General features: G+C 41.1%; 1 protein-coding gene across 1 annotated transcript in view; it reads right to left on the bottom strand.

Annotated features, from left to right (window-relative positions):
• Positions 1–478: 478 nt before the first annotated feature.
• The window catches only part of CEP112 (centrosomal protein 112), a 149,278-nt gene continuing 127,712 nt past the window's right edge, over positions 479–22,044 (bottom strand). Inside the window, exons 24-27 of the mRNA XM_079323482.1 lie at positions 17,015–17,104; positions 4,231–4,332; positions 1,810–1,868; positions 479–926 (exon numbers count right to left, since the gene is read on the bottom strand). Coding sequence (XP_079179608.1) covers positions 923–926; positions 1,810–1,868; positions 4,231–4,332; positions 17,015–17,104 — 255 coding nt within the window. The 3' untranslated portion in view covers positions 479–922. The remainder of the gene's footprint in view (positions 927–1,809; positions 1,869–4,230; positions 4,333–17,014; positions 17,105–22,044) is intronic.

Below are 22,044 nucleotides of genomic sequence, written 5' to 3'. Positions count from 1 at the left end.
ATCACTCAGGACCCTTCCAACAACACCAGGGCTGTGCTACCAGCCCATGGGGAAGGAATTCCCAGTGCCTGGAATATCCAACCCCACCATGGCTGTGCTACCAGCCCATGGGGAAGGAATTCCCAGTGCCTGGAATATCCAACCCCACCATGGCTGTGCTACCAGCCCATGGGGAAGGAATTCCCAGTGCCTGGAATATCCAACCCCACCATGGCTGTGCTACCAGCCCATGGGGATGGAATTCCCTGTGCCTGGAATATCCAACCCCACCATGGCTGTGCTACCAGCCCATGGGGAAGGAATTCCCAGTGCCTGGAATATCCAACCCCACTGACAGTCAGCAGTGCTCTCACCCTTGTGCCAAAGAATCCCTTGAAACAAAGCACAAATTCCCACTTTACAAAGCCACACAAAACTCCCCTGGCTACTGAGGTGAGTGAGATGCTCAAGCAGGACAATAATGTCAAAACAAAAAAGGTAAGAAAATAATATTTTAATATTATGTAAACACATGGACACAGAACAATGTTGAAATATGTTAAAATATCTTGGACAGTAATAATAATAATAATAGAAAATGGGGTTTCCTTCATGTTTAAAAGTGAAAAAAATGGTATTAGGAAGGAGTAACAAAAATATTAGTAGAGCAAAGTCTACTTGCTCAGTAAGCGAGCTCGGTGTGTATCAAACCATGCATCAAAAGCATAAATCTGTAATAAAATAAAGATAAAAAATAATGGAAGGAAGATACAACAAAATCCATGCTGGCATGAGCTATGAATATGTTTTCATGAAGTTCATTTTTTTTTTTGTGCTAACAAAAGAACTGCTAATCTTTGCATTATAATTTACAAGAGCCAAATCTTCAAACCTATTCAAAGCAGTCCATTTGGCAATCACAGAGATCCCACTGATCCATCAGTCACCTGAAAAGGAAGAGATTTTTGTCAGTTATACCTCATTATTTTTATTAGAAAAACACAACAGGCTGAATGAAAGCAGGGTTGGGTCCAGTGGGTCTGCAGCTTGCTATTTATCTAACACAATTACCTATGCTGGACTTACTACCAAGGATCTATGACATTTTCAGTTTCCAGTTAGCTTTAGCTAATTCCTGTTAACAAATAATTCAGGATTAATATTTTCACACAACTCTCACACTGCTAACCTTCTCACAGTTGCTTAAATACCTCACAAATGCTGACACTATTTTTTCCAAGCACACATTCTTAGCTGCAGAAACCCTCATGTGAGATATGAAACAGCATCAATGTCTATAAACACAGTAAAGATGGAGTGGCTTTCCCAGGAAGTTTCCTTGTACTCACCTCTCCATGTGAATCACTTACTCTAAATGCACAGCCAGGCTTTTTATGGCTGCAGCACTTGCCATAATTTATATTGGAGGGTGTAAATGTCTCAAATTAAAAAAAAAAACAAAAAAAACCCAACTCAGGCTCGTGGAGATCCGGTGCTTTGAAGATGTGATCTGTAATGTTCTGCCTTGCATCATTGTTTTCTATCTTTAAAGGAGGTGGCATCACTGCAGAGCTGCAGCTGTGCAGGAGCCCAGCCCCATCCTCGACCAGCAGGCAAAGCCCAGACTTGCAAAGCACCTGCAGCTCCTCTAATCTTGCTCGAGCACTACTGACTAAGCACTGGGGAAAACTTCTCAGATGCTTGTTTACTGAAAATAAGGAGATTTTAAAACTGCCCCCGTGTTGGAGGGTTTGAATTAAGCTGTGAAACTTCAAGAACTGGGACCCACAGGTGTGAAATGGTATAAATTGATCAAAGGTAATCCCGTACTTTTTGGTGTGGTAGGCGTTCAAGTCTTCCTGGAGGACTCTTTTCTGGAGAAAACTTACCTGTAAAACACATCCCACATGAAAACAGGGCACAAAATTCCAATTAATATATTTGCACTTATTTCACAAAAGGAATTCTTCTGGTCTGTCCTGCCTAAATAAAACGTGGTGACACTTTAGCTGCGTAGAAGAATTAATATTTAATAGAAGACTGCTCTCTTGGCTTGCCTGGCTCTGCTCTCGCTGTGCACTCTCTACTCCTTCAGGAACAAAGTCAAAGCTGTTAAACCCAGCTGGTGGCACCATCTGGGCTGTCCAATGCTTGGGAGCTCCTGTTCTCCTGGCAGCTCCCATGGGATTCCTGGGCTCTGATCCCTGCACTTTTCCTCTTTTGCTCTTGTGCTGAAGGTACTCACCTGTTCCCCCAGCGTGTGAGAATTAATGCTTATTAACACTCCATCCCCTGTTGGCCATCTCACCAGCAGCAGACAATCAGGCAGAAAATCCTTTATATTTAGAAACATCTTTAGAAAACTTCACCCAAGCCTCAAGTATTTTCTTTTTCTGCTGTTTATTTTTATCCCCGCGCGGTGCTTTTACCCAGCCTATCCTCTCCATCCTCCTCCAACAATAAATAATCCTGACAGGTGCAGGGATTCCAGTGGCCCTCTTGTCTGATGTTCTCAAACAGGAATTTCAACAATTTTCAAAGAGCAGGACACCTGTGCTCCAGAGAGAGCCCAGCTCCCCTGGCCTGCGATGGCAGCGATGGATTTCTGGGACAGCACCCAGCTTTTCATCCCTGGAGTTACTTTCCCTCCTTTGAAATGCTGCTGCTGCTTACAGAAGCTCTGCAGGTGGATATCAGATTCTACTTTTCAATTTTTTGACTCATTGAAAGGTGTGGTATTCTTGATATCTATTAGGTGTTCTAGTGTTAGAGTGATGCTTCCTACCAGGCAGTGCTCAGAGGCTGTTTAGGAGTCCTTGGAAAGAGCTTTTTACTATCAACTGGAAATAAATCTCCCCAACAGACCCTAACTCAACTATTTAAATGAGAAAGAGCATCACTTCCATTAGGGATCCCTTGAGGTGGAAGCAGAATTTTTACAACCAGACTGTTGAAGTTGTGTTGCTCCTTGCACACAGGAATGTTGAGTTTCCACTGTGAAAATCTCCAATTGAAGGTGGCCTCTGCCAGGGGAAGTGTCTCATGCAGACTGAAATATGCTATGGAATAACTCTAATGCATTGCAAAGAGAAAAAAAAGGGAAAAAACCCAAATACATGAAATTACCAATCATCTCCATAGAGAAGGTTGTGTAAGAAGGAGAAATGAGATGCTGTAGATCAATAATTTCTTGAAAAATGGTCCTGAAAATTGGCATTGTGATGATTAATGGGCCTAAACTTGTACTCTGTGTCCTCAGGTTTCTGCTCTTCCCAGAGCTCAGGGCAGCTCTGAGCTTGGCACTGTCCTTGTTGTCCCAATTCTTCCCTTCAGCCAGGACAGATCCCAGATCCCAGATCTCAGATTCAGATCTCAAATCCCAGATCCCAGATCTCAGATCCCAGATCTCAGATCCCAGATCTCAAATCCCAGATCCTTGGTTGATCCTTGGTTACATGCACAGTCCTGCATTTTCCTTGGATTGCCATTATTCCACAACTATAATCACCCTTCTTTATAGTTATTTATCCTTCCTCATTGGAGGTCAGGCAATGATAACATTCTGTTTTCTTCCAGCTCCCAATACACTGAATAGAAAAGCTCCAAATAAATTCTGTGGTAATCATGTGAGTGAAACACACACAATTAATCAGCAGTTCCTTATTTCCAACAACATCTGGATATTCCTATTAGGAAATATAATAGTCTAGTTCAGAGAAATCATACTGATTCTGCATTAATGCAGAACTGGTGGTTAGCAATATTTGAGACAAAACATTACAGTCTCTTTATATAGGAAAATATAAAAATATCATAATGATCATTTAGACAAACATCTTTAAAAAATATCCAATTTGCTTTATCACATAGGCTGGAAAGAAAATAAAATTATTTCTAATCCTCTTCCTTGCCCTTTATAGGCAGCCTTTAAAGGATTCCTTCAGGAGAAACAGTGTTAAGGAAGATGAAAGATAACTGTGAGTTGTATTGAAAGGCTGAGGAAAAACCCCTAATACTGAATAAAGCAGAGCTTTTCCTGGAAGAAAAGTCTGGATCAAAAAGTACAATATGGCAGCTCTCAAGCTGGAGGAGAAAAGTTTTGTGAAATATGACACTGAGTGAGAAGATGCCATAATTTGAGTTTTTTTGACACTTACTCAGAATTTTTAGCCAAATTTCAGATGCTCATAACCTCCTGTCTTGAAGAGATGGCTTTTATCCAGCCCAAACTGCTGAAGAATAAGAATTTACCTGAGATTTTAAAGATGAAATGGTGTCTTCAAGTTCCTTTTTGGAAGATGCTGGAATCAGCCCTTTGAGTATTTTTTCATATTCTTCTCGCATAGTAATCAACTGTAACACAACAAAGAGAAATTTATATAGAGATGGCTGCTCTTAGATACTCTAATTTTTTTGCTTCTTTTGCCCAAATTGGAGGCCAAATAATCACAGAATTAATTGTGTTATCAAAAGGGGAGGGGGAAGGGGAGAGAAGAAAGATAGAAAAGACCTGTAAAGAGCAAAAGATGTGAAACAGACAAAGAAAGGCAAAATAAAACACAAGATATATATATAGAAAAATATATATGGAGAAGAAAAAAAATGTGAAATGGTCTGAAGAAGCAATAATCATTCTGAAATCCATCTTAGCTGAGCATTTATACAGACACACCTGCAAATTGACAGTCAGAAGTTTTCTGTTTGTCTTTGGTGGGATCTGAACCAGGTCAGTGGGGGGACATTTGTCCCTTGCTCCCTTAGAACAGCTGAGTTGCTGCTTTCCAAGATATATTTTACACAATTTCTCAACTTATAGGTGCTTTTGTGGATTTTATTATTATTATTATTCACCCTGCAACTATTTTTTCATTGCACTTTGTGTCTTCCTCAGCTCATGGAGACTACAGAACTCTCCATGAGTAGATTTGAACATCTCAGACCCCAAAATGAGGAGGTTTGAATTGGAGAAACTTTCACCTGCAACTTTATTTAACAGATGCTGAGTAAACAGGAATTACAGAGTTTTATGCAGAGAGATCAGGTGGAAGGGTTGTGCTCCTTATCTCCTCAGTGTGGTTGGATTTGATGAGTTTTGACCTGGGATAATTTGGGCAGTGTGGTTCAGGTCAGCTCACCAGCTCCTCCTTGGCTGAATCAGGGCCTCACATCTGTACTTAACTCCCAATAGGATTAACTGCTTAATTCAAATTAAGCAAGGACTTTGGTGTTTTTCTGGATTAGCAGCTGAATATGTAAATAGAGGATCAAAGTGCTTCGATATCAGATTAACTCATAAAATATCTTGAGACTTTCAAATGGAATCTTTTTTTTTTTTTTTTTTTTTTTCCCCCAACACCATTTGGTGCTGGTTTTTTTTGCTCCCAAATGGTTGAAATCCACCACAGCAACCACAAATCCAACCCTCAGCCTCACACCTGAAGCTCCAAATCCCAACTCCCAGAGCTCCCACACGTGAGAACCCAAGGCCAAGTTCACCCCAGCACCATCCCATGGGAAAAGCAGAATCTGCATTATTCAGCGTGCAATTATCAATACAAAAGGAATAAAACAATCTGATGAAACGTTAGGAAAATTCTCCCTCTGAGTCACCCCGACAGGCAGGAGGAATTGCCAAATCTCTATGCAAATGGGCAATTAGAGGCTTTCCTTGGGAACTGCAAGGAAGTGATGCCACTATGCAAATCTGAAGGGGGAAAAAAAAAATAAAAAGAGGTGAGACAGGAAACCTCGTTTGAACTCCACTGGTGTATAAGCCAGCAAATCAAAATTTATGTTTTTGAGAACTACACCAATAAATTCATGCTACTATTTCTATCAAGGCTTCCAAAGTTATGCATAAGTGGTCTGCCAGGATAAATATTTTCTGAGCCAACAGCTCATTTGGGTGGGGACCTTGATAGAGCAGAACATATATTTCAGTTGATTTAACATGTTCCATTTATTCCTGGTGAGACGAGACCAGAAACAGGCAGCCAGAGCAGCAAAACACTTTTATTTCCTAAATTTTGATTAATAACAATCTATTAATGAGTAAGAGGATCTGGATGATCACCTGGCCAACATGCAGATGTTTTAATACACCTCTGTGAGGGAAATAATAATTTTCTAATTGTGCAAGAGTTTTCTTGCAACCAGGTCACTGGTTTGAACAATTTAATCTGCAGCTGTCCTCTAAATAAGTTCTTTCACAATGCTGGGAACATTTGTTATTAACTTTGCAGAGCAGCAGAGGATCAGTCCTTTTTGACAAAGGTATTTTACAGAAAGCCAGGAAGAAATTTTGTATTGTGCTTTAAAGATACCTTACAGGGTCAGCTGAGAATGGAGAGAGAAAATGAGAAACAAGCCCTGGTAGCTGCAGTTTGGCTTGGGGCTGATCCCTTATCCTGTTTCAGACACAAGACATGCACTTTTTTTGCAGTGAAACCTGTTCTTTTGGATACAATTCCAATTTGTATGAGCAGACAAAACATGCTGCTTTTCAGCTCTGCTCACTGTAATTGCATCACAATAAGATGAAAATAAGTGCCCAGCTGTTTCCTGCTGTGTTATGGTAAACAACCTGCTGGTGTTTTTGGCTGAAGTCACTATCAAGGTTTATTGACCCAAGAGATTAAAATAGTGCATGGCAAAAATCTAAATCACTTCTTACAACTGAAAAATAACATCCAGTGGGCTAATGGGTATTCATTTTAATGGCAGAAGGTTTTTATTTTTTAACACTTATTTTTCACCAATGAAAGCTGTGTCTGCAGGGAGAGGGTTTTTTGTGCCTTAAAGGCTTTTTTGTTCTTTTATAGCCTCAAGCTGCCTCCCTAGGATGCACAAATACTGTGTCTCCTCTTGCACTCTTGAGGGATATTTAAAATTGCAATTCTTCATCCCTCAGGAGGGCTTTAGTCAGCTGGATGAGGATGGCTCTATTTCATTTACTTGTGTTCATTTTTCTTCAGGCCTGAGAAAGCTTTTTCAGTTTTTTTTTTTTTTAAATTTCATTTTGGTGAGCTGATTTAATCCATGAACCCCCAGGAAGATTTTATAGCTTTTAATATTAAGCTGCCACACTGGTCTTTGTTTATTCAGGTTGGTGGCTAATATATGAGGTTTGGAGTTTGACCATCAATCATCTCTGGTGTCAGCAGAAAGCTGAAGTTGCTACACATAGCTCATGTGTGCTTGGGCAAGTGGTAAATCAGTGAAAAAAGAAGAGATAAACAGTGACACAATTATATAAAGTGATGCAAAAAGCAGGGGACTTGGAATTTCACAGACTACACTGAAATTGTGTCAGGCACTGACCATTCTCAAAGAGAGAAAAGTTGGGTTTGATGCCCAGAAGAGAAATATCCCAACCTGAGCTTTCCAAAGCAACCAAGCCAGTGCTGATCTGCAGAATCACAGAGTTGTTTAGGTTGGAAAAAGCCTTTAAGGTGAAGTCCAGCCATGAACCAGCACTGCAGGGTCCCTCAGCTCCACATCCACACACCTCCAGGGATGGTGCTACAAAATCAGCCCCAATTTCATTATTCCCTGGAGACTTCTGCTGGCCCAGCTCAGTTCTGCAGCCACTCATCCCTACAAACCTCAGAGGGATGTTTGGGGCTGGATGAGGAGCACAGGGATGTGCTCCTCACTGTGCTCCAGTCTCTCTCCCTCCCTTCTGAACAGAAACACTCCCAGCACATCCAGGAGAAATGCAGCATCTTCAAGGTGACCAGATGGATTTTAGCCACCAGCCTGCAAAGCTCAGGGGGTTCTGTGGCTCTTCCATCCCTCCCCCACATCCTGCTCAGGCTCCCAACTCTTCCCTCCTTACATCCCACAGCTCTGTGATGCTGAGTTCACCCCTGGTGCAAAATACCCATCTCACAACAAACAAAAAAACCCAAAATTCAAAAAGCCCAAACAAATACAATCTTCTCCAGACCTCCCAGCTGTAAATGACTTTCTCTGAACTAGGAGAGCATAAGGAAACTGTAAAAGAAATTCTGAAGTAAATGAAGGGACCACAGAAAGTTGCACAAGTTACTTTAAAAAAAAAAATAAAAAAATTGCCTTTAATGGCATGAAGTTAATTTTGTGTTTATGTCAGATAAGAATCAAAAGATAGTTCCTTAACCAGGGTGTTGTGGCTTTTTCAGTATCTTAATTTCTGCCTGTCTATAACATTTCTGCAGGATAATGTGTGCCAGGGAATATGAGAATAGTGACCAAAAGGCATAATTGGGATATTTGCACCATGCTCTAACCGAGGTAATTAAGATCCTTTAGTTGTTATCAAATTTTCTCCATGTTTCAGGGTGAATAAGATGAGAAAAGTAATTTCCTGTCACTCCTACATCCTTTCCTATATCAACAGTTGTGTTTCATAATGCTGTTTAAAAGAAAAAACCTCTTTAAAAAGGTTATGGGTCTGTTCTGCAACATCTCTGAATGGAGACAGGAAAGATCTGCTGCAATAAATCTGAAGACAGGTGAGGGCTCCAAAAAATTAAAAAGAACCCCTTCAGTCTTAGGGAGGTAATTTAATCTCAGAAAAAAGTCTTCTCCTTCTAAATGAAGGTGGTAATAATAACAGTAATAATAGTAATAATAATAATAATAATAATGCATAGGGTGAAGACTGCTGAAGGAATTTTCTGAAAGCACTGTGAAAAGAGCAAGTGAAGGACAAAATATTACAATGCCATCCCAATTTAAAAAAAAGAACCACAAAACCTTAATCAACAGAAAAAACCAGCCAAAAAAACCTACCAAAAAATAAAAACCAAAATGCAAGCAATAAACCAAACAACATGCAAAGAATGATTAATCACTTGTTTGTGTCTTCCCTAATTGCAGGGACTCCTCCTTTGCACTCCTGAAGTCTGAGCACAGCTCCACTCCTACAAAACCCCTGTGAGTCCAGATGTGCCCCTGCCTCCCTCAGCTGGCCTGGGGGACACTGAGCAATGTCCCCAACCCAGCAACAAACCAACCAAAATTGGCAATTTCCTGAAATTTCAGAGCCCTCTGGCCTCTGTTGTAAGAGAACATTTAACTGGGGCTGGAAATCTCCTGCAATGGTTTTTCCTGATGAGGAATCCAAGGCTGCACCAATTGTTCCAGTGAAGATCAAGGTCTGCACATTTGTCTTTTCAGAAAATCACCAAACACGAAGATCTGCTGCTTTCCAGCCCAGACCCTCTCTGGTTTCAGGCAGGGAATTGTGACTCTCACTGTTGAAATATGGTTCTCCCAGATTTAGAGAACAGCCTGCAACTCGATACAAATGTTCTCGAGTTCTTAAGGAAAGTAATGAATGCCATAAATCCCACGGATCTGGCTCAGCTGAAAACAGCCAGATCAGCTGAGCCAGTTATTTTGTCAAGTGAGCACCAAGTTGTTCTGCACTGAGAAAATCCTGCAGCACCTCCCCTGTCCTGACAGTCCCAATAAGAGATAAATTGGTGGCATAGCCATCCCCTTTGTGTGTCTGTCTGTAGGCAGTAAACCATCCCAGCATCCAAGACATTCTTGTTCTGCTGACCCACAGGGACCTCCAGCCCTGCTGAGCTCCTTGCTGGGCACTGAGTTTGCTGCTCCAGGTCATTTTATTTTCCTTTCCCCAACCTGCATCCAAGTGGCCTTATTGCTTTGGTGGCTTGTGTTTCCATCTCTCTTTACTTGAACAAGATCTCCCACCTGGAAAATCCTCTGATTGTAGTTAAGCAATCTGAATCCATATAATTCATAGCTGCAAAAGAAGCTTTTTGTAAAAAAAACCCCACCAGTGGTCTGCATATGGCAAGAACAGCATTCCTGGGACTACATAACTTGGAGAGGAATAAAAGCTTTCACTGTCAACACCACGGAACAACCAGGAATGTTGTGGCTAGAAAATCCACACTGTTCTCTCAGCCTCCCCCTCTCCAGGGCTCTGCTATTGTTCCAGCTGGGATTTGGAGGATCCTGGACTTATTTTCTTCTCCTTCCAGATGAGTCATGGCAGATGCCATCTTTCTTCCCCTCAGCTCCTGTCACTGCCCAGGAGGTTGGGATTGCAGCAGGAGGGTTGTTCCCTCCACAGGGTGAGGGGGATATCCCACTGACACCCCCTGATCCAGAGGAACCAGACCCAAACCAGCCCAGCTGCTCCCCAAAAGCTGAGAACATGGAATCACAGAACATTCTGGGCTGGAAGGGACCCACAAGGATCATCATGTCCATCACATGGGGCTCATTTCTGCCTCTGGCCATTCCTAATGGGCTATCAGGCTAATTCAGTCTGAAATGAAGCTCTGAGCATCACTGACACCACTGCTGGAAGACATTTCTGTGTTTCAGTTCTGCATTCCAGCACTGTCACCTTCCAGAGAATGGCTCCATCCAGGGTGGCTCCCAGGAGAGGCTCAGTGGCCCAGGGTGCTCCCCAGGGCTGGCAGAGCTCAGCAGCTCAGGCTCAGCATCTGCATTTTCACACCCACTGTGTCAACAAGCAAAGCTCTGTGGATGAAAATCAGCAGCCACTTTCAGGACCACCATTCCCAAGAACAAAAATCCAGCCAGTGGCTCAAGTGGAAAAGCAGCTGCCAGGTTTGCAGGATGGGCAGTGCAGGAGAAACACAGCTGCAGTGCCTGGATGGAATTCCCATGGATGGCTTTTGGTTAATGGCTAATTAATCTGACAACAAAACATTATTACCTCAAAATTTACATAAAGGTAAAGATCACCATAAAGTTGGTATTTCCCAGTCCTTTTTAGCTCCATCTGGAAAAAGAGAGGGACAGTTCCCTACTGAACAGGCATTGCTAGGAACATGACTGGAGATGAGGTTTTGCTGCTCTGTTCTCTCATCCACTGGCTCCTCCAGACATTCCCATTTCTTTTTTCTTTTAATTCCCTGCATTAAGCACCAGTATCACTGTTCCTTGTAGTCCTACTTTAACAGCTTTTGAAAGAGCAAAGCTCCCTTCATGGATAATCTGTAAGTAAACCACAGATGCTCTAATGTGAGGTACTGCCCTCTTTAAAAGACAATCTCTCTCATTTACTATTATTTAAGACAAAGAGTAAGAAAAGTGACATTTTAAAACACTCTCTAATTCCTGCACACTGCCATATGCTTCTATTCTCTTTTGGTAACAATTCCCTTTTCCCTTTTCACTATTTGTCCTGTACTTTCTGCTGGCTGTCTTTCTCCAGCTGGCCACCAAGCTGCAATAATCCATTCTGTTCTGTTCAGGAGGAGTGTATTTGTGCATTTTCCAGTTGTGTCTCATTCCCAAAGCTAACATTTGATCACTGACTTCCACACATGCACCACCACCCTCGACTCCTTTCCCCTGACAGTTGCACAGTTGGTGAGAGGCTCCTCTCCAGCAGTTCCTGCCATATGGAGCTCCTGGGAACTTTTAACTCCATTGATTTCCCACCTGCAAAGCTGTTTTTCTGTGCTTGAATCTCAGCTTCTGTCTCCTGCTAATCTAAAACCTCATGCTATACAGAATAATTTACTATTTTTGTTGTAATTCTCTTTCTTTCATAGCTTGCCATTAAAGGAAATGATACACAAATATAAAATGTGGCAAATGCAAAATCCTGATTTATCCTAACAACCTCAGTCTAAATTAAAAACAGAGGGGTGCTGTTGTATCAAAGTGATTAATGAATATATCAATGGATTTGATAAGGTAGACACCAATTAAGGTAAAAAGTGGTAAAATTGAGCTCCAAATAATTTCTGTGGTCATTTATGGTACCTCAAGTCCACAATGCCCCATCTCTGGAAGTTGGGCTTGGTCTACAAGGACAGGTGAAACTGGGTAATCTTTAAAGTCCCTTCCAACCCAAACAAAATTCTATAAAATCAACATTGCCATACACCTATGGGGTACCTGTATCCATCAAAGGTCCCTTATAGGAATGCAAATAGTGATTCCTGCTCACCAGGCTCTGCTGGGAAGAGACCAGAGCACCCCTGGGTGCTGTGTCTGTGTGTGCCAAACAGCCCAAGCACTGCTCCCTCTCCCACTGGGCTCTACACTGCTTCTCTGTGGCTCTCCAATGTCTTCTTTTCAATAAAAATACTTCAAATTTGAAATTTTCTCACCACAAGTAGTTAGAAAAGAAATCCTCCATTGTGCAGATGTGGAGCCATCAGATTTTCAGCCTTATTTTCCTTGTAGGAAAACAGCTGAAACACACAGGTCCCTCCTGAGCCCAGTGCTGGGGGTGTCAGCAGAGCAGGGATGGAGGAGGTGACAGAAGGTCCCTCCTCAGCCACACAAAATTGCACAAAAACTCTCTTCACATCCATCCATATGTGCTGGACACAGGCAGAAACTGCAGGAACCATTTTAATGTGACAATACTTGGTGGTGCAGCTCCTGAAAGTCACAGTGGGAATTTCTGTCAGGATCTCACTCTCCTCCCCACAGCTCCAGAGGCTGCTGAGCCCCAGCAAGGGCTGCTCCTGGTGAATCACTGCTGTGGTTTCAGATCATCCACATCCAGGCTGGGCTTCTCTGGGGGAGCAGAAATGGGTCTATGGGGGGAGAAATTCTAGGAGCATTTCAGTGACAAAAGGAGCAAACAGCAGAATTTCATCACCACCTCCAGCCCATGATGACTGGCTGGATCTCAGTTTCCAAAATGTCCCTTGGCTTGGTGACACAAAGGTTCCCTCCACCCTCCTCACCTGCAGCTGGCCACAGAGCCAAGCTGGGCTTTTAAATATCCTAATCTAGAGCTTATTTACCTGATTCTGGGTGACTGTAATATGTTCTGAGAATCACAACATTTATAAAGTCTGGGAATTTGAGGGAGGCACCCCAGGCTGCCACTGATGCTGTTTAACACTCTCTGATACCTTTAAAATCACAGAATCACAGAATGATTGCAGTTGGAAGGGACCTTAAAGATCATCTTGTTCCAATCCCACTGCCATGGGCAGGCACAACTTCCACTAGATAATTTCTAAGAAGAAATATGGCCAAAAAAGCCCTAAACTAAAGAGCTACCATTACTCAAGTGTTCCAGCCATCAGATTCAGAATTATTTGGGACTCATACCATGAGCATCCATGGCTATTGCTCATCTGTGTCTCACTCATTCCTTGTCCCAGCTCCACAAACTCACTGGCATCAGCAATATTCCCACCCAGCAGAAGGTGTGGCAAACCTTAGAAGTCTCTCTGTGCTACACAGCCACTGAAATTTCAGAGAGATGCATCACTGCATTCATCTGAGAACAAATATATTTAGTTGGCATGGAAACAGGAAGTTGGGCTGAATGTGGTAAATATCCAGCAGCCATAAAAAAAAATCCAGCAAGGCAGGATAATGAACATTAGAAATGAAAACTGGCTGAATGCTTTTGAATCATGGCTCTTTTGCAATTATCACTCCTGTTTTCATTTGAACATGAGTGAAATCCACTTAAACTAAGCTGCTCCATTTTATGCCAAATACTTCTAGAACATCCTCATTCAGATAACTCCTTTCTTCTTTTTTTATAATCTGTTTGAGGAAAAAGAAATTAAAGGGCTGAAAACCTCCATTGCTATTCTCCTTCATTTCCTCAGCAATATTAATGAATTGAACATAATTGATTTTCTGTCTTAGAATCTCCTTTAAAACTCTATTTATGACTTGACTGTTTGGAGGCATCCCTATGGTTTGAGTATCTATTGTTGCTACTTCAGGTTTTTGCAAACACAAGGAACTTTTTTCTCCTCTGTTATACCAAATTTTATATCACACTCAACCTAAATCTATGACTAGAAAAATTAGAACAAGGAAAGAAAAGAGCAAGATTTTTTTTTCTGAGAAAATTCTTGTGTATAATTCCCAAAAGACAGATTCTTGGAGCTTTTTAATAAATTGAGTTGGAATGATTACCCTTCAAAAAAGAATTTGAAATTAAATGAATGCTAAAGAAATCTAGGTAGTACAGAAAAAAAAAAAAATCACAACCATGAATTTTTATACTGGCCCCAATTCAGCAAGACTTGTTGCACATGCTTAAATTCCTGGATTCATTAAGCTCTCAGTGATGTGTGTCATTTTTAATTACACATTCACAGGATGTAGAGTCTCCTGTATGAACAATGGAGATTTTTTAACTATGACTGACAAATGCACAAAGCCCCAGGACCTAAGAAATATTATTTAGTAGGAAATCTTGTTTCATATTAGATCCAGGCACACATCAGAGAAGCAAGGGATAATTCACTCCAAAAGCTCATGATACAGGAACACAATGGGATCACTGGACAGGAAACTGATCCCAGAGTTATGCAGGACTGAGATACAAGAAACTTCATTGCTGATTTGAAGGAAATGGTTTGGACACACCCAAATTTACCAGAAAACTTCCCAGACTGCTTTAACAGTCTTGTGGCCATATATATTCAACAATAACAACATATATAAAACTATTTATTACAGATTTCACATTTACTGCCAGTTTAACACTTTCCATGAATACAATTATCTATGTGTCAAGAAGCTGGACATCCCATTTCTAAAGGGAACATCCAACATTTTGACCTGAAAAAAAAAGATGATACATCTCTGGGACTCTCAATGTGCAGCATTACACTGGAAAACCAGGAAAGATAAAATGATTTAGGCCAGCACTTTTTGTGATTGGAACCCATGATGCAGAGATCATTGCCATATGGTGAGACAACACAGACACAAAGTGATTGCACCAACCCACACTGTAAAATGGGAGAGAAAAAGAAAAAAGAGAAAATAGGAGTAAAAACAAGTTCATCCAAGAACACAAAGATGAGAATGGGAAAACTCCACAAAAACAACAGCTCCTCTCCAAGCAGCACCATGCTTGCTCCAGAACAGCTCAGGGACTGCTGACAGCCCATGGATTCTCTCCCCTTTATTTACAGGACAGTTTGTCTCTCTGCATGATTAGAATAACCTCTGTGTGGTCACCAGAGGGTCACTGTGACAAAGAGTTAAACTCTGTGGCTCTGTCAGTCACCCTTAAAGGCTGAAGAGTTATGAGGACATTGCACTGGAAAAATGGCCAAGATGGAGCACTGAGATACCACCCAACAAGCCATAACGAGAAACAGCTTCTCAGCTTTAATTAAAAGCACAACAAAATGTTTTTTTCATGTCTTATTCATTTGTTTGTTGTTGTTATAGAATCAAAACACGAGATTTTTCCTTTTAATGAAAAACAGAAGCTCTTTAACCCTCTCTCCTCCTCATTTATAGACATGTAAAAGCTTGGAAAAGTGGCTTTTGTAATGGTGCCAGCACAAACCTCCATGTTTTATGCAATTCTGATTCACACAGTATTTGGTAAAAGCAAAAACCAAGTTCTGCTCTGAATATTTCAAGTCCCTGATGGGCTGATGAGTTGTTAACTACTGTTAACACTTAATGAATGTGTTTACAGGTAGCCTGGCCAAAGCCAGTAACTGGAAATGTGTCAGAGCTGTCACTTTTGCATTTTTCTTTTGGAGAGATAAGCAGAACTAATGAATTAACAGGTCACAGAGGAGACAAGTAACAACTTCCAAAATGTTTGCCTGCAAAATAGACCAGAACCACCAAAACCAAAGCAGCTTCAGTAGCTCCAGCTGTTCCACAAGGTCCCAATGGGTGGAAGGAGGAAACAACTCCACTGAGGAACTTGGAGATGAACTCTGCCAACACATCAAGCTCAAAGATGGACAGCACAGTGTAACTTAAATAACATTCCTGTTCCATTATACTGGGGAACAGGATGTTGCCATCTGAGCTGGACTTTCATTAATTAAGTCTGGACAGTTCTGTAGGTTGGTTTGGAGCAGATGCTCATGTAGGAGGAAACCTTGAAGGCACACTGTGAATTCTTCTGGATTCTTCTCAAAACAAGTCAGAAAAAAAAGCAGCAAAATGGCAGTGGAAGAGAATAAAGGAAAACATGAAAAAAGAAAAAAAAATGGGAGAGGACACCCATCACAACGTTCCCTGGGAGGGATAACCATGCTTTAAAGAGCTGATTTTCCTCCTTTTCCAGGAGACTCTGAAGCCAAAGTGCAATGCTTGCAGGCCAGCTCACTCACCACAGCAAATCCACTGCAGCTAAGGATGAGCCTGGCCCAACATCTGGGTTTGGGACACAGAGGGGGACAGAAGGGAACAGCTCATCATTGACACTCCAGAGAGGAAACACATCAATTAAACACCAAGGGTGACAGAGAATTCCCATGTGCCAGTAGGATGACAAAACTGAGGAAAAAATATTAGAAATTAATGATTATTAATCTTCTATACCCACCCCAAGTGATTATTCCTGCAGGTACAGAGTTAGAAATGCTTTATGTAGGATCTATGCTGTTGATACTGTTTACTCAGCACCAAATAAAGTTCTCAAATGCTTCAAAACTTGATTTGTATTAGAAATACATAAATTCCTGTCTGATTCAGGCATTCATCACCTGCATATTCTCCTGAATATTTCAATTTAATCTGGTTTGAATGCAGATCATTGACTTTCTGTTCCAACACTGCCTGTAAACACCACACTCTATTTTGCTCAAAGCACACTAAATAATCTCAGACTTCACTGGAAGTGTCCAGAAAAAATTTAGCACTATTAATCATCTGAAACTGTTTACAGGCATGTTTGGACAATGAATGCAGAAGATCAGGACTAAAGATTATTTTTAGCTGTTATTGTCCAATTATACTTCTCTTCATACAAACCATTAAAGAACAGGTTTGAATAGTCTCAGAAACCTCTATTAAAACACTACAGTCAGTTGCAAACAGTCAGTTCAAAATAAATGCATCATTTAACAGCCAGAATAGCTGAAATACCAACTTGCAACAGAGAGCAGCAGATAAGTATTTGCCTGAAGGGTTCAGACAGTTTAATTCTCTTTTACTAGCAACAAAACAGAAAAGAAAGCTAGCTGAGAATTTTGCAGGAAAATATGTGCTTTTGCTTTGAAGGAAGGGATTATTTTTAACCATTGCACCTCCTTCCTCAAGGGATGGGGACAACATCCAGTACCTGCTGCTGAGCCTTCAGTTCTTGGTGCTGGAGCCTCCTCTGAGCATCATAAATCTGCCCACAGTAATTCTCCACCTCGTTCTGCAAAGCCTACAACAGCAAGGGATGCAAAACACACGTGAGAAACATGGGATGGCAGCAGAATCTACAGGTGAAGCCTTCCAAAGAGCTGGGGAAGGAAATGGAGCACTGTGAGTTCACCTGAACCTGGTGCTAAGACATGACAGAGGCAGTTTGGCCACTCAAAAAAGTCCTATCTTATTATAGGTTACTCAACCTAAAAAATATTCTTTTTATATCTTCTTATAGATTATCCATCCTCAATATGTAAAAAATACCCTCAAAGGTTGGCAATGGAAATATTGCAACACTTGCATTTGCAAATGTCCCAGGTTTTTGTTGTCATCCTGTCTGCACAACCTGAACTTCCTAGGAGCAGTTCTGCACTGTGCCAACCATATTTTTCTTTAAGCCAGAATAATCCTCTCTCTGGAAAACAATGTCTGGAATTTGGAGTGGAAATGTATTCCAGATTACTGGAGTGGGATGCAGGCTGAGATGAGGGGCTCCCCTCCTGCCCTGCAGTCAAATCTAGCATGTGATCTACAAATGAAGTATAAATGGCAATAAATAAAAGGAATATTATGATCGTGTACTTTACCACAACTACCCAATCTTTATTAGTTCAGAAGTAATCACTCCTAAACCAAGCTCATAAAATGCATTGACAAATTTATTTTGTCATGATTGTTCTCCTTATATATTTATTTTTATTCCAGCAGTCACTCAGAGCCTTGATCTTTTTGTTACATGCTTAACAAAGGAACAGCGTGCCCCAAGGAACTGATAGTCTGTGTTATTTCTAACAGATACACACCAAACAAACAATACAAAGTTTCAAAGATTTTTTTTTTGTTTGTTTTGAAAGTTTCCTCCTCATTGTTGGATGTTTGAATACACGCTTAACATTTACTTACACATTTACTAAAAGCTTAGTGATGTTGTCAGCTTGAATAAAGGCATTGTTAACTGCAAGTGCTGACTCCAAGCAAAGTGCACAATGTGGATGGGGGATTGACACCAGCACAGAGGCGGCTGTGCCTGCAGAAAGGGAATATTTTGAGTTATCTTTTGTATGGCAGGAAATGGGGGCATTGATACCCATCAGTGAAAAGCAGGGGCTGGACCTGGGAAGGGGCTTGTGCTGCAAGGAGCCTCCAGTGCTGCTTTTAACAGAGCTGAGCTGCACTGGGACCTTCTGAGAGCAGAACCACAGCACCAGTGAGGCTGGAAAAAACCTCCCAGCTCATCCAGTCCAGCCTTTGGCCAGCCCTGCAATGGTCACTCCATCACATCACCAAATGCCACCTTCACTTGTTTCTCCAGCATCCAGGGATGGTGACTCCACCACTCCCCTGGGCACTTCCAGCTCTTGACAACACTTTTAGTGAAGAAATTTATCTAAATATCCAACCTAAACCTCCCTTGGTGGCCCTGCCTTTCCCTTGGGAGGACAGACCATGGACTCAGGGAGCTTTGCAGGACCTGCCACACCAAACCTGGGGTTTGCTTCCAGCAGCCCAGGGTACCTGTGCACAACTCAGGATCATCAAAAGTCCTCGTGGTGCAAAGGCTGAACAGCAAAAATGCCTTGCTCTTTTCCACAGCACCAAAATCCTGCACTCTCCAATAATTTACAGGATAAAATTGCTATTCAGATAAGATAAGAGGACTACTTATGATAGATCTTGCACGCTGTTTTGAAGTGATGCCAGGCATTAACTTTAAAGTCTTATAGCTGTAAGACTGTTACATGTTCCCATGCCAAAAACTGTAACCAGACCCAAGCATGAACTTCAAATCTGCCCAGGGACTTTTATGCTATCACAGCTTCTGAGAAATGTTGAGATCCAGGCTTTGAATACATAACCAGTCTTCAATACTCAACAAGTCTTGCAGTACCAGGAATTTGCATTAATATAATGAAATATATGTGAGAATTATGTGTGAATTGTAGGCTTTTTGTTGGCTTTTTGTACATCTATCTTGTGAGGTAACACACAAACAAGAATCAAAGCTGAAATGAGCAGTGCAGAAATGCAATAAGGAGCAGGGTTGTTCCACATATCAGGAAGATCACCAAAAACTCAATTAATGAGACAAAAATCCTGCCATAACCCCAAAGTGTTACATTCACAACTAGCCCAGGATGACTCTCAGAACATTCCTGGAGCACATTTTGGATAAACTACAAAGTATGAGCCATCTCCTCCTGCTCTTTCAGGATCAGCTTTTCCAGCCCAAATGGTGAAAAATTAGGAGGGAGGAAACCTCACCACACATCACTCATCCTTCCCTTGTGCTCAAGAGCAAGTTTGACTTTTTCACAGCACTTTGATACTGGCTAAGAAATAGCATTTAAATGTATAAATACATGGGAGTCCAAATAAATGTGTTTGTGCCAGAGAACAGATTTGCATCCCCCAATCTGCAGGTCCTGAGCACAAAACTTCATCTCAAACTCTTCCTGCTCAAGGCAGCAATTCCATGGTGGCAAAGAAAACTGGTGCCCTGCTCCTTCCTTCCTTCCCTTCTCCATTTTTACATCTCTTACTCACAGCAAACTTCTTCTGCAGAGGATAAAATGAGAGGCTCCTTTAAATCTGAGGGCTTGCAATGCATCTGAAAGTCATTTAATTTGGGAAATTCAGATAACACAGCCTTTGTTAGGTTCACCTATTCCACAAAGTGTTTGCCAGCACGGAGCACACATGTTTTATTTCATTAGGAGAGCAGAAAATGTCTTAAATTTAAATTTAGAAATAAGGTATTTTTACTATAGCATGTAAGTACAGCAAACCAACAACTCTTCCAGTTATCCATTCACCATTTGTCCAAACCAGAATTTACTGTATGAACTCACAGATTTTTCCAATCACATCATAACTGGCTGTTGGCAGGTTTTGTATTAGGATGGCAAAAAAACAACTCAGCTAACTCCTTGGATCAATCACAAATACCTTTAGCTGGACCCTTTTTGGACTATTCCTGTGCTGCATAAATTCTGAGTAATTAATGTTCATTTGGAGTACTCCAGCTATTCTATCAGTGCAATGGCAAAAACAATAAAACCAAAAGTTCAGCATTTGATCAAAGCTGTGCCAAAATGAAAAAGTAACATCAAAATCTCCTGGTTGCTGTAGATTCCTGCAGGTGATTAACTCTGAAAACAGCAATTAGCAGCAAGCAAGTTTGTTGCTCGTGATTTTAGTTTTCTAGGAGGGATCATGAGAGGTGTCATGAATAATGCACCTTTTTGAAGATCACACTGAAAATTCTCTCTGTAGTCAAAAAAGCCTCATCTGCAGTGGCCAGAGCCTGAATGCTGATGGCAACTCCTGAAGCTCCCAAACCTTTCTCTGAATCACACAGGGAAACTTTTCCCATGTAGAATACTCTGAAAAACAGCAGAGGACTTACCCCAGGTACACCCCAGAACATCTCTTCTGTAAAATTAAACAATGTTTTGTTTTGTTTAGAAATGTAGTTTTTATTCTATGGCTTCAAAGTGTCACATTTTGCCCCAAGAGCAGCAGAGTTGATGATTAATAACTGCTGAGATGAAAAAAAGAGGGATTTAAAATAAAAATCCAGGCCATTTTTTAAGCATCAGAGGCTTTTTTTTTCCCTTGAACAGAAAACAAAACTCAACTTATTTAGTTAAATTTTTCCAGATTCAGATGAATTCCTGTCCCTCAGCTGTGCTAAGTTGACTTGCATCACTCTTATAAAGACAATTTTTTTTTTTTTTGTTCAGTTAAACGGGTTTTCAAATGCCATGTAAACATGTTTGCTGTTGAATGTCTACACCATACCTGACCTTGGAAGTGCTTTGTGTTGGCCAGAGAACAAAGAAATCAAATGTTTTGCTTTCCAGCCCAGATATCCTACATTTGAAAAGCTCTTAAAAATGTAAATGAGATAATAAACTCCACTGCAACAATGTGGGTGAATTACAGCTGGGGAAAAGGGAAAACTCATTTGATTTATTTCTAAAAATGGAAAGGATCCTAAAATAAAATCAAATTGTTTGGGTCTCACACAGCATTGAGAAGCTGGGAAGGAGGGAAGGGAAAAGTGACAGCTTTGGGAAGAGGCTGCTGGAATATTCCTGGCAGATTTGGGGACCTGGAGAGGATTTTGTGGCTGAATCCATCCCAGTCCCTGTGACCCAGAGCTGCTGGACACGGATGTGGAAGGAGAAAGGAACCTCTGAGCTGCATCTCTGGGTAGGCACCTTTTATTGCCCCTATTCTCCCACTCTGGGTGGATTATCTCCAGCAAAATGTTTCATGGAGTTTGTTTCAGACCCAAATTAATTTTATTTCAGCCCCAAATTGAGTTTATTTCAGCCTCAAATTTCAGCCCCAAATGGAGTTTATTTCAGCTCTGAATGAATTTTATTTCAGCCCCAAATGGAGTTTATTTCAGCCCCAAACAGAGTTTATTTCAGCTCTGAATGAATTTTATTTCAGCCCCAAATGGAATTTATTTCAGCCCCAAATAGGGTTAATTTCAGCCCCAAATGAATTTCATTTCAGCCCCAAGTTGAGTTTATTTCAGCCCCAAATGAATTTTATTTCAGCTCTGAATGAATTTGATTTCAGCCCCAAATGCAGTTTATTTCAGCCCCAAATAAATTTCATTTCAGCCCCAAATGGAATTTATTTCAGCCCCAAATGCAGTTTATTTCAGCCCCAAATGGAATTTATTTCAGCCCCAAATGCAGTTTATTTCAGCCCCAAATAAATTTCATTTTAGCCCCAAAAGCAGTTTATTTCAGCCCCAAATTTTGGCCCCAAATGCAGTTTATTTCAGCCCCAAATAAATTTCATTTCAGCCCCAAATGGAATTTATTTCAGCCCCAAATGCAGTTTATTTCAGCCCCAAATAAATTTCATTTCAGCCCCAAATGGAATTTATTTCAGCCCCAAATGCAGTTTATTTCAGCCCCAAGGGAGCAGCCCAGG

This window comes from Erithacus rubecula (assembly GCF_903797595.1).
Source record: "Erithacus rubecula genome assembly, chromosome: 20".
In the NCBI taxonomy this organism is placed as follows: Eukaryota; Metazoa; Chordata; class Aves; order Passeriformes; family Muscicapidae; genus Erithacus; species Erithacus rubecula.
Note: the sequence above shows the minus strand (reverse complement) of the source record. Positions and strands in the feature narration are given on the sequence as shown.